The 13,846-nt window shown below is 29.3% G+C and overlaps 1 protein-coding gene across 1 annotated transcript; it reads left to right on the top strand.

Moving 5' to 3' along the window:
• Nucleotides 1-5,673: 5,673 nt before the first annotated feature.
• Nucleotides 5,674-6,971, top strand: LOC111276014 (putative glutathione S-transferase parC). Its single transcript, XM_022861719.2, has 2 exons — nt 5,674-6,087; nt 6,416-6,971. The coding sequence occupies exons 1-2, from the start codon at nt 5,773-5,775 to the stop codon at nt 6,758-6,760; spliced, it is 660 nt and encodes a 219-aa protein (XP_022717454.2). The 5' UTR covers nt 5,674-5,772; the 3' UTR covers nt 6,761-6,971.
• Nucleotides 6,972-13,846: the final 6,875 nt, after the last annotated feature.

Below are 13,846 nucleotides of genomic sequence, written 5' to 3'. Positions count from 1 at the left end.
ATAAATAGTTTAAGAATTTTACATAACAATGCTCTTAGATTGTTGATAATAATCATATATTATTTTATATGATGATTAGATTTTCATCCAAAAACGTAAAAAAAATTTTATCAATGAGAGTTATTTTTCAAATCATTTTAAAATAAATTAAATTTCTGATTGGTATCCATCAAAATATGTCTCTTTTTTTATAAATAAAATTTCACTTTTTAATCATTTTATACAAGACAATTTATATGATTTTAAATACGAACATGTTAATAATTTTGAATCATACTCATGAGAACTTGTTCATACCTTATATCTTTTGTAGAACAATGATTCTTATTTTATAATTTTTTTTTCATTCAATAAAAAATTAAAAACGTTGGTTTCTTTTAAATAACCTTAATAATAATAATAAGGTTATTTTGAAATTTTTTTTATTTTCAATGATTTTTTTATGCAATATAAAGAAATGATTTATAATATTATATTAATCATGATGATCTAAAATCATTACTCATCAAATTATTTTAATAATTTTATAATCACGATAATTAGATCACTACAATTATTTTAAAAGTGATAAAAAAAAAAAAAAACTATTCTTCAACTTTAACTTTCTCATGATTTTTTGAGGTTTAATATGTTTGGTGTGATAATCGGCTCTTAAGCCCAAAAAAATTAGATTTAAAGGCGATGGATAAGCCTACGAATTAGTGCTATTTTCATTGAATCGTTTTTGTCTTAAATTTTGTATTTCCTCACATGATATATATTTATATATATATATATATATAGTTATTGAATGAATTCACAAATGATCTATTAATTCATGAGTGAGTAAATTAATTCATAAATGAAATATTATAATTATAATTAAAATAATTATTGTATGCTATATTAGGGAATACAAATATTTTTTGGGTAACTTGGCTGTCCATATGGACCGCAAATTTCTAGCCAAATTTGACAAGAACAGGATGAATTATCGTTGATGTCATTTTTTTTCTATTGTAATTAAGAATGTTTTCCTAATTTCAACTAAAAAAATTGCAAGCCACGTCTTTGTAATTTTGTTTTAATGAATACTTAATTAAATTTTGAGGGGTTTGTAGAAATCAAAATAATTTTGAATAGATGTCTAACTTTGGACCTAATTAACCATTGCAAGGTTTTTCAATAAAAAGTTTACATCTTGGTTTTTTTTTTTTTAAATGTTTTAGAATATCTTTAACATCGAAAGTGATGTAATGATTATATAACTGTATTTAAGTAATAAACAATTTCATAATCTTACATGATAGTAATTTTAAATTATTGATAATAATTAAATATTCTTTTATATAATAATTTAATTTTCATATAAAAAATATAAGAAAATTTTATCATTGAGAGTGAGAATGATTTTTAAAATCATTTTAAGATAAATTTATTTTTAAATTGGTATCCATCAAAATATGTTTCTCTTTAAATTTTTTAAAAAAACAAACTTTCACTTTTTTAAATCATTTTGTACAAGATAATTTATATGACTTTAAATATGAACATTTTAATAATTTTGAATTATACTCATAAGAACTTATTCATACCCTATAATTTTTTTTTTTTCTAAATGGTATAAAAAGCCCTTTGAACTATAATTAAAATATCATTCCAGCTTTTATTTTTTTATTGTAACCAATCAATTCTTTCAACATTTACATGCATCCAATTAAATTTTATTTGGATGAAAATGTTTCCTTAATTTTTTTTTGTCAACTAATATAAAATTTCTTGTGAAATCTATAAAATAGATGAAAGTTTATCACGTAATATAATTAATATTTAAAAATTAAATAAAATAAGCTTTTCTTTTTTTTTCTCTCTCTATTTTCTTTGTTTCCTTTTCTCTAAGATCTCTATAAAGAATTAATTGACTAAATTTTATTACATAATTAGATTTTATTCATTTAAAAATTTATCTTTTTATTGAGTCAGTAATAAGTTTCAGTTCAAAGTTAATCCCAGCTGATATTTAGGATTTCTATCAACACCTTTACTTGGCGTGGATGTTCCATAAAGAAGCGTGGAGTTAAGGATGCATATGTTAAGCATATTTGGTTTTGGGTATGTAGAGTATTTATTTTATTGATAGGGTTTTCTATGCTTATGGATGTTTTGGAAATTGAAAATATTTTTTTTGTTGGGAATATTGACTCAAATATCATAAACGATTTATTTGGAATTAAATTAACTAAATATTACTTTATGAATAAAAATACTTGCAAGAAAAAAATTTTAAGAGAAAATAGATTCTTAATAGACAAGTTTATATGCTTATAAATAAATAAAGTTTCTATTAGGTTAAGTATGAGAAAAAATGTATGAGAGCTATAGGGTTTATGGGATAAACACTCCCTAAGACTATTGAAAATTTACGAAGGAGACTGAAAAAGTTTACATAGGTATAGTGCCTTGGTGCATATAGATATGCGTTTATTTGGATTAAGAATACTCCATGTAAATTGTTTGCTTTTGTATCCAACACATTCTTTGGACATTTTGGAAGCAAAAGTTAAGGACCAAAAGTGGTGGTGAAAGGAGCCGAATTTGTTTTTGGCCTTCCAAAAGTTTTCTCTTTTAGCAAGGGATCTATTTACAATGCAATTTCGGAGATGTCTTCTGGTGTCATGTAGCCGTGAACATATAGTCATTGTATAAAGTGGCCTCCGAACTCAAAATTGTTCAATTATGTATCTAAATCTTAAAAATTGTGTGCATTTTGGTTGGATAACTGATAGAATTGATTAATGTGCTAAGTAGATAGATGGGTTTGTTAACTATAGAACAGTACAAAGTATATTTTATTAAACACTATGTGTAAGCATTTTGATGGCATGTGATGCCCATGTGGACTGGAAACTTGCCTGGATTATAACACATATCTCACATGCCTGATGGATATATTCATGCAATAAAATATCTGCTTGAGATCTAGTTTATTGCAAACTGCTACATACCTGACACCTTGTGTGAAATTTCTTTTTTTCTCTAACAAGTTTGACTAGCTGTTCTACATATAATTAACAGAAAGGCCGGTCAATGCTGCTAGAATTGAAAGTGTAGGCACCGGATGGAATACTTCCTTTTTTCAGTTTTAAGGATCATGTTACTCGTTGATTATTGGTGTAGGGGTCATTTATAGCGTCATTTCTTTTATTATCACATGAAATCCCACCAGTATGGTGGCTGTAAAGTGTCAATAAATTACCTAAATCCTGCCGAGTTACAATCTACTCAATCTGCATTACCAACACTTGGTACGGAACATGTAAAAATCATTTAGCTCCATTTGATTAGTGCTTTTGTTTTTTTTACTTTTTGCTATTTGTTTTTTTATTTTCAGTATTGTTTTTTTTTTTTCTTTCTCACTTTGTATTGAAGAAAATAAAAAGCAAATAACAAAAGCGTAAATAAAAGGCAGCCTTAAATTGGAAGTGCTAAAATACTTGGTGGACGTAAAATGATTGTTTTCAATCTTTGTCTGCATTGAACTAACTGCTATTGATATAATCTTCAGTCCTCTACTGCTAATTTATTCTGTTTGCACCTTTTGAATGTGCAGAGAATACTGGAACACAAAAACACCTGCAACTTATCATTGCATATGCCGTGACAAGCCTCTTTTTAAGTAAGTCTTTGATTTTGTTAGGAATTTCCAACTAAAACCAATTGAACCTACAACATTCCAAACATTTATCAATGCATGATCCTGTCCTCCAGATCATCGACTAAATTTGACAGAACTGGCTGGCCTTCATATTATCAGCCTACAGGAAACAATGTGAAGTCAAAATTAGATCTGTCCATAATTCTTATTCCTCGCAAAGAAGTTCTGTGTGCTGCTTGCAATGCTTCTCTTGACCATGTCTTTTGTGATGGTCCTCCACCTACAGGAAAGCGTTACAGCATAAATAGGTACACATTTTTTTTAAATGCCGGGTTGTGTCTAATCTTATGCAATTTATTCTTTATGGACTTCATTTGAACTATGGTTATTTTGCAGCGATCCCCTAAAACTGAAACCCAAGCAAGAAATAGTATTAAGCTTGCAGTTGCAAAGCACAGACGAGACACTTGCAATTGAAAAAAATGAAACAACATTTTCACTGACTTTGGTGTATCATGTTCAATTAATTTGGTGTGATAGCAAATCCTTGTAATTTTGTAGTATTCATGTAAGCCTGATGGCGCAAAGGCATGATAAAATCCTTGCGACAAGTTATTGGCAGTATAAAACCCTTAAAAAATGCATATGAAGTGGTATAAAACAAATTAAAGATTATTTTATTTTATTAATATCTTGAAGATAAAACATCTTGTTCAAGGTTGAGCCAAGTAATATATAAGAAAAAATTTATAATTAATAATACATTAATTTGTAAGAATAACACATTAAATTAAATATATAATTGAGAACAATATTGTACCTAACTTCAATCTTTACTTATAGGCATCCGTTACTCAAACTTAGGGAAGAAATGTTACATGATATAAACAAATGATTACATAATAGAAAGAGAGATATTTGCTGATGAGTACAATAAAAACATTTTTTAATAAAATTTTACTAACGAGTCTTTTATATATTTATAAAATTAGATAACATATTATTTATAATATTTTTTATGTTATATATAATAATTATTGTGATAATTTTAATGTATCTGAAAAAATATTTTCGTACCACGGGAATATTAAAGAATGACCTAAACAATGGTTTGGCAAAATCCTAAGTACTGAAATAAATTCAAAAAATGTTATAAGCTGTGATGATTAAATGTAAAATACAAATATATAAACTTTTTAAAAATTTTTTAGTTAAAATAATAAAAGTTCATAAATTTTATTTCTTTATTTAAATAAACTTTTTTTATTTTTATTGAACTTAAATAATTTTTTTTTTATTTTACATTCGAATAAACTTTTAAATTTTAGGTTTATCTAAATATATACTTATCATCTAATTTGTATTTAAATGTATTATTTAAATACACTAAAAATATAAAATGTTATCTAAATAATATAATAAAATTCAAAAACCCTTTTAATATTTTAGTCAAAATTTAAATGACATTTATTACTATCATAATATTTTTGTAGTAGCAAATTTCTTGAGACCGAAAGAAAATATTAAATAAAAGAAAAAGAAAAATCAAATGAAAAACGCAATAGATGAGCGAAAATTTCAATGTATGTTTGATGGCGCATGCAATTGTATAACCGCAACATCTTTCTTGTCAGAAAACAAAAGTGTCGGTAATACATATTTAGAAAAATAAAAAACTAATTTTTATGGATCCTGTGATGTAAGCAATGACATATAATCTCAGTATCCTTTTATGGTAAAAGAAAGTCCTAGAAGAAATCTTTATAGAAAGTCCGCCAACTTCCCTAAACTAATTTTTATGGATCCTGTGATGTAAGCAATGACATATAATCTCAGTATCCTTTTATGGTAAAAGAAAGTCCTAGAAGAAATCTTTATAGAAAGTCCGCCAACTTCCCTAAACTAATTTTTATGGATCCTGTGACATAAGAAATTACATATAGTCTGAGCATTCTTTTATGGTAATAGAAGGCCCTCGAAGCACCAACGCTCCTAAATTTTTTTGTCTATAAATACATTTTGACAAACCCTTTTTCATCGAAAACCAAAACCAAAACCAAAACAAAACCAAGGGTCTTTTTGAAGTCTTTTTAAATTTTGAGTTCAATTTCAAATCTTTGATTGTTTAGTTTATCAAAATGTCGGAGGAAGTAGTTTTGTTGGATTTCTGGCCAAGTCCATTTGGAATGAGAATGAGGATTGCTTTGGCTGAGAAAGGGATAAAATATGAGTCAAAGGAAGAAGATTTGAGGAACAAGAGTGATTTGCTTTTGCAGATGAATCCTATTCACCAAAAAATCCCTGTTCTTATCCATAATGGTAAACCTGTTTGTGAGTCACTCATCCAGGTTCAGTACATTGATGAGGTTTGGCATCATAAATCTCCTTTGCTTCCTTCTGATCCTTACCAGAGAGCTATTGCTAGATTCTGGGCTGATTTTGCTGACAAGAAGGTACTTTCGTTTTTTACTTTTTTCTACTTTTTCTAAGTCTAAGTTTTCTTTGATTTAGTCAGACTGACTTTGAATTTTGGAGGGTTTTCTTTTTATATATAAACAAGCAGTCTACTAATTAAGCATTGACTGCTAATGCCAGTGTGATAACTTTAATCAATAGACTGTTTTGATTTGAGATACTTTGAGTTTCAATTTTTTTTCTTTTTTTTGGGGTAATTTTGATAATTAGATGCCTAATCAAGTCAAGTTGTGGTGAATAGTATATTTTGGTATAATTGATATTGAATCAAGCAGTGAGAGATAACATTGTTTAATAAAAATGCAGATGTCTGACCTTGGGAGGAAAATATGGGCAACTAAGGGAGAAGAACAGGCAAATGCAAAGAAAGAATTTATTGAGAGCCTGAAACTTTTGGAAGGAGAGCTTGGAGACAAGCCTTACTTTGGTGGAGAAAATCTTGGTTATGTAGATGTTGTCTTTGTCCCATTTTACAGCTGGTTTTATGCCTATGAGAAGTGTGGTGACTTCAGCATTGAAGCAGAGTGCCCCAAACTGATCGCATGGGCTAAAAGGTGTCTGGAAAATGAGAGTGTATCCGAGTCTCTTCCTGACCAAGAAAAAGTCTATGGCTTTGTTTTGCAAATGAAGAAAGCCTTTGGAGTTGAGTGAAATTGTGGAGGGGCTACTTTTAGTTTTCATGTTTTATGGTTGGTTTGAATAAATGGGCATTTAGTTGTGCCTCGTTGTTTTGTGTTGTTGGGGTGAATGTTTTCTTTTCTTTTTTTTTTTTTCCTGTTCTGAAAGATAGTCAGAGCACTTAGATTTGGTTGTGATTCTGATTTGAAATTTGAAGTTATTAAAAAGTAATACGTTTCCTAAATATGTTTTACCTGGTATTTTTTGTGCACATATTCTTGTTAATTTAATTGTTTTTATCAATTTGGTAACTTGGCTGGTCTACTATGACAAGAATAGGATGAATTATCATTGATGTCATTTTTTTTTTATTGTAAGAATGTTTTCCTAATTTCAACTAAAAAATTTGCGAGCCATCTCTTAGTGATTTTGTTTTAAAGCATACTTAACTAAAATTTGGAGAGTATTGCGTAAGTCAAAATCATTTCCAATTGACGCCAAAATTTGGACCTAATTAACCATGGCAAGGTTTTTCAATAAAAAATTTAATTTTTGGTTTTTTTTATCCCTTTAAATTCGATTGTAATGTAATAATCATATCAATGTATTAAGTAATAAATAATTTAAGAATTTTACATAACAATGCACTTACATTATTGATAATAATTATATATTGTAGACACCTCAATCTGTCTGGGGGTCTACAAGATCAACTTTGACAATTAAAAAATAAAAAAAAACAAAACAAGGTGTTTGAGTTTGTATAAAACTGGGCTGGTAGAGTTTGGATTAGATGCAAAGATTGAATCTCAATCACAAGAAAGAATTGGAATTGATTAGAAACTCTTTTGATCAATCTTTATAAATAAACGTTAGAACACACAAGAAGGGGGGAGAAAAAAAATTGATAACAGGTAAGGGAACGTGAAGCTGCTGGCACCAAAAGAAAAAAAAAAGAAGAGGAACCAAAAAGAAGACTGGGCAACAAGAACAGAAGAAGCTAGCAAGAACCAAAAAACAGTGGAAGGCAATAGTGGAGGGGAACCACATGCGTGTGGAGCAAGTGCCTTAGTGTGCTTTGATGCCTTAGTGTCATGTGATAGGCTAGCACATTGATTTGGTAGAATTTCTTCCTAAAGGCTCACGTCAACTTTGGTACTTGCTTTTTTTTTTTTCAAATTCTTTAATTGTTTGGTACTTATTTTTTTTTCTCTTTATTTGATTGTTTATTCATTTATTTTGTTTTATGCATAATTGTTTATTTATTCACTTTGTTTTATGGTTTTCATTATTTGATATTAAATTTAATAAAATAATAAAAAATAAAAATTTTAGGAATAAATATTAATCATCCAATGATAAAATTTATAAAAATTTCAAATGACAAATTTTTATGAAATTCCTAGGTGAGAAATTTTGTTTAAATTTATCCCAAATTGTGGAATAATTTAGATAAAATTTCAATAATAATAATTAATATTTATTTTCAAACCAAAAAAAATTAAAAAATTAAAAATAATAAAAAACATAAAAATATAAAATTTTTGGAATTAAATACAAATTACCCAAGGATGAGATTCTTAGAAATTTCAAATGGTAAATTTTTAAGAAATCTCTAGGTGAGAAATTTTCTCTAAATTTGGCCCAAATGGTGAAATGATTTAGATGAAATTTCAATACAAGTAATTGTATTCTTTTCTAAATAAAAATTTGGATTGAAAATATTTGATAATTATCTAAAGATGAGATTCTTAGAAATTTCAAATGGTAAATTTTTAATAAATCTTTAGGTGAAAAATTTTCTCTAAATTTGACCCAAATTGTGGAATAATTTGGATGAAATTTCAATAAAAATAATTGTCATATTATTTTCTTTCCAAGAAAAAAAATTTCTAAATAGGCCCAAATGGTGAAAATTTTAGAAATTCAAAAGAAAAAATATTTCTAATTTGGCCCAAATGGTGGAATAATTAGATTTATTTTCGACGAAAATTGATAATAATAAATAATAATAAATAAATCATTTTTCGATGACAGGCCTCTTCAAGAAATCAAATGGGATTCTTAAATACTCTTGAAGTGAAGAAGTATTTTTTAAGAGTTCTACCAGATTGATGGAGAATTTTAAAAATTGTTTCCAATATTTGAAACTATTAGACTTCGAACCTTAGGATAAATTTGAAATAATATGGTACCATCCCTTGGATGGGCATGTGGGGGTGCTATAACCTTCCCCATATGTAACCAAACTCCCGAACCTTATTCTGGTTAATAGACCCGAACCTATTCTTTTAGGGACCCTTAGTCAAGCTTAGGAGTTCTTTAAAATGATAGATTCCCTAGGTGACCAATCACTCCCAATAAAAGATTGGTGGCAACTCCATTAATTTGTTAAATCTAGCGATAGATTTTTGAATCTATATGTTATGACAGTTTGGCGACTCCGCTGGGGACATTAGAGAGTCAAGCCATAATTTCTGAATTTATCCTATCCTTTGAACTAATGGCTTTAAGTTATTTGTTTACTAACATTTTTCCTTTTTTGGTTTCTTATTTGATTTATGGGATTGATAATTTTGTGTTCCTTCACACACACTACCACATGCATTTGCATTACATGGGCTCTATACCCAGGCTCAGTCCCTCTTAAGAGGAAGTAAAGTACCTACGCTTTCGGAGATGATAATCTCCGTAATGGCTAGCGAAATACTCCAACTCAAATTGAATCTTTTTCATTGGTAGCCTGTGATGGGTGAGGATTGGACTACCTTACTAGTCTATGATGGACAATGATGTAAGGAACAATTTGGGAACCTTTTAGTGGTCAAAATTTTCTAACTTTGCATATAGTTCACCCTTAAGAAACCAACTTAAGCCTTTCTTATCCATCAATAGATACAACCCAAAATTAGGGCACAAGAAGGAACAATTTGTTATCTACCCATTTTGTCTGCTTGATTTTATGCATCTATATGTCATTTCATTCTCATGTTCTAGCATTATCATATCATGATCATATTTAACACTATCATTTGCATCATTTTCATATAGAAAATATTTACTACATATCAGTTATTGATAAATCAGATCTCACACTTACATCCATGGAAAGCCAAATGCAACCAAAGTCTACATCAGTCCACTATGAGTCTGCTCATCAATTGAAAATTAAGTCAGAAGAGGGTAAAAGAAAACAAAGAGATTGCTTGCCTAAGGATTTTATTTCATCATTACTCAAAAGAGTTCATCTAGAGCTACAACAAAATGATCTATCTGACTTAAGCAGTATATGGGGATGTATGAATAGAATAAGACATGAGGAATTTGAGAATAGATATAGAGACATAACTTTACTACATAGGTGCAAGTGGATAATAATTTGATTAGGGCTATCATTCAGTTTTGGGATCCTTCATATAGATGTTTTGTTTTCAATGAAGCAAACATGGTGCCCATAATTGAATAGTATATGATCCTACTTTGTTTCAATCTAGCAAACCCAGACAAGATTTGTTGGGCCAACAATGTGGGCTATCGTAAAAAACTAGTGCAAATGCTTGGACTTAGTTTACCTCAAGTCAATTCATGTGTCAAGATAAAAGGTGAAAGTAAGGCTATTCCATGGAGTTTTTTACGAGATTTCATCCAGGGGCACATAGATGATGATCACAGATTAGTAGCTATGGCTATAGCTTTATATGGATTGGTGATCTTTCCGAAAGTCATTGGATATGTTGATGTTGCAGTGGTGGATTTTATTGATCAGTTAGCATATCAGGTCAATGCAGCACCAACCATTTTGGCAGAAACCATTCGATCTTTAAACTTTTGTTGCAAAAATGGTAAAGGTCGATTTAATAGATGTTTATAGTTACTTTATGTATAGATCAAGAGTCACATGGAATGTAAAGAAAGTCAATTTCGTAAGTCATACCTTCGTTCCAGTATCCCTATCAAAGAATTCTGTTATAGCATATGGCCTCAAGCAAAGTCAAAAGAGGAATGGGTTTTTTATTTTCGAGCCCTTGATAGTCAAGGGATAGTTTAGAGAGCACCTTGGATGCGTCATGATACGGTGTCATACAGTTGTGAAAATCAACCATGGGTGTTTTTATTAGACCTATGGGGTGCTATTACTTATGCTCCAGCTTTAGTAAGAAGACAATTCGGGTGTGAGCAATTCATTCCAAAAACCTATGGACTTAACCAAGGGGAGTTCTCATTCATTGATAAATGGGCATATGAAGTGGTTGAAAAGATTAAGAAAGCATGAAAACAAACCACCAGGGTTAACCAAGAGAGGTTTACTTATGATGTCACTCCAGAATATAGTGTATGGCATGAGATGAGGGGAAAAGACATTGTGATTCCCAATGAACAGTTAGGGTATTCCCCAAAACCCATTCTTTAAGATCATTTGCTTAAAATGGAAATAGTTAAGAGAAAACTCCAGTCTGAAAAAGATGAGTTAAAATAAGAAAACAAGTGATTGAAGATAGAAATGGGAAAGTGTTCACGACTTTAAGAACTGAAAATCTAGAGCCTTACAGAGCAAAAAGATCAATGGAGAGCCTTATTTAATGATTTAGATATGACACCTTTGTCAGTCACACTCGAGCTTACCCGATTTTTAAAAGAAAATGAATTGTTAAAAGTGAAGGTGGAAGAAGAACAAACGTCTACTGCTAGGGCATATAGACATAGCCAAATGCTACAAGAGATAGTGGATTGAACACAGCATAAGTAGAAGCTTTGTCTGATGAATGCAGGAAACAAGCTCAACAGAGTGAGTTATGGAAAGACATGTGTGTCATAACATCTAGATCCAGAGATCTATCGCTAGACATTGACTTGAAGGAGTCGCCACTAATCTTTTTTATCTAGGTGCGATTGGCCACCTAAGGAATCTATCCTTTCAGGTAACACCTGAGTTTAAGGGTCCCTAAAAGAATAAGTTCAGGTATACTAACCAGAACAGGGTTCGAGAGTTCGATTACGTGTGAGGAAGGTTATAGCACCCTCACAACGCCTATCAAAAGATGATACCAACTTAATTTTATGTTATCCAATAAGCCTTAAAAATTTACCAAGTAATTAGTTATTGAAAATTATTCTCAATTGACTCTAATACTTTTAGCAAAAAATTGAGAAAATTTCCTCACCTCAAGAGTATGCAAGGAAACTACTGTTTTACTTGCAGATGCTCTATCGTCGGATTATTTAACATTAAAGAAAATTCAAAAGAAATAAAAAAATAAAAAAAATGATTGCTTTTGTACTTGAGAAAATTGATACTTTCAACTTTTCTCCGAAAAATTTTTTTTTGAAACTTTAATTTCGAGAAAAACTAATACTTTCAACTTTTTTTCAAAAAAAAACTTATTTTTGGAAATTTATTTTTAAGGAAAATTGATACTTTCAACTTTTCCCCAAAAATATTTTTTCGGAAAGCTTGTTTTCAAGGAAAATTGATACTTTCAACTTTTCCTCAAAAACTTATTTTTTGAAAACTTATTTTTAAGAAAAATTGATACTTTCAACTTTTCCCTAAAAGTATTTTTTTGGAAAGCTTGTTTTTAAGAAAAATTGATACTTTCAACTTTTCCTCAAAAATATTTTTTTTGGATTTTATTTAAAGAAAATAAAATAATAAAATAAAATAAAACTAAAAATAAAAATAAAGAAAAGTAAAACAAAAATAAAATAAAGATAAGAATATTAAACAAATCTAATCTAATAATAATAATAAATAAATAAATATATAAATATATTAAAAAAAAAACTTGGAACAGCTCGGCTAACGACTCGGCTCGACTCAGCTTAAGGAAGAAAAACGGCTTGGAGAAGCAGCTCAAGGGTGTCGGCTTGGCTAGGCTAATGGCTCGGAGAAGCGGGTTGAAAGCGGGTCGACGCTGGGTCGGGTCGCCCGATTTCAAAACGCACGGATCCTATTGGCACAGTAACGTCAAAACGACATCATTTTCAATGGGTATAAAAGGCTAATTGCTTCATTTTTTCAGTAGACCGAGCCTTATTTCTCTCTCTCTTCCTTCTCTTTCTCACTAAAATACCCAAAGAACGCTAGTTGAATATTCACCGGATTCTGAAAATTTCACCAAAATCTAGATTTTTTGTCGGAAGTGCGTCGAAAAGTTGGTCGATTTCTAAAAATTCTTACCGAAAACTGGGCAGCTGGCCGAAAAATTCAAACTTGGCCAGAATAGTCACCGAAAAATTCAACCTTCGTCGAAAAATTCAATCGAAATCTGAAAATTTTCCAGAAAAAAATTCGTAAAAGTTCTTCAAAAATTCCTATCGACTCTTAAAGCTGTTTTAAATGCACCAAAACCTTTTTAGCCTTTAAATCTTCTCTGTGCTTGCCTTTTTTCATCTCAACCAATATCTCTCTTTTTTTTCTATGTATTTTTCTTTTAATCCGTGGGTCCTTTTATAAGGATTGATCCGAAGAGTTTCTGATCAATCCCAACTCCTTTTCGGATTGGATTCAATCATTGAATCCAATATGGACTCTGATTGAATCCTAATTCACAGTGAGATTCCTCCAAAACCAATCCAATCTTCAACCGAAAAAAAAATTAAAAAAATAAAAAATATTAATATATAATTAAATGAAGATAATCAGATAAACCAAAAAATTAACAGATAAATTAACAATAATAATAGATAAATAATAATAAATATATAACTAGATAAGTAAAAAATATATATATGAATATTAACAGAAAAAAAGAAAAAAAAAAGAAGAAAAGAAGAAAAAAAATAAAGATATATATATTAATAAATAGTAATAATAAATAAGCAAATAATAAATACATAAAAGATAAAGAAAAAATATATATACAAAATATAAAATAAAAATATAAAATAAAATAAAATATAAAATACAAAAATAAATAAAAAAAATAAAATGGACCAACCCATTTGGACCAGGCCCAATTGATCCGGGCCTGGACCAAATTGGGTGTCTATAATGTGTACAGAAAAACAAAGGCATTTAAGGCATTTGTTTGATCAGATATGCATTGTTGCAGACAAAGCATCAGAAATGAAGGCTATGGTGCAACCAGTGGGAGTGCATGGGTGATATTTACTTGATTT

The sequence above is a fragment of the Durio zibethinus genome, chromosome 25 (genome assembly GCF_047325235.1).
Source record: "Durio zibethinus cultivar Kanyao isolate XHJ-2024 chromosome 25, ASM4732523v1, whole genome shotgun sequence".
Taxonomy (NCBI): domain Eukaryota; kingdom Viridiplantae; phylum Streptophyta; class Magnoliopsida; order Malvales; family Malvaceae; genus Durio; species Durio zibethinus.
The sequence above is the reverse complement of the archived record's forward strand: the minus strand, read 5'-3'. Positions and strand labels throughout refer to the sequence as shown.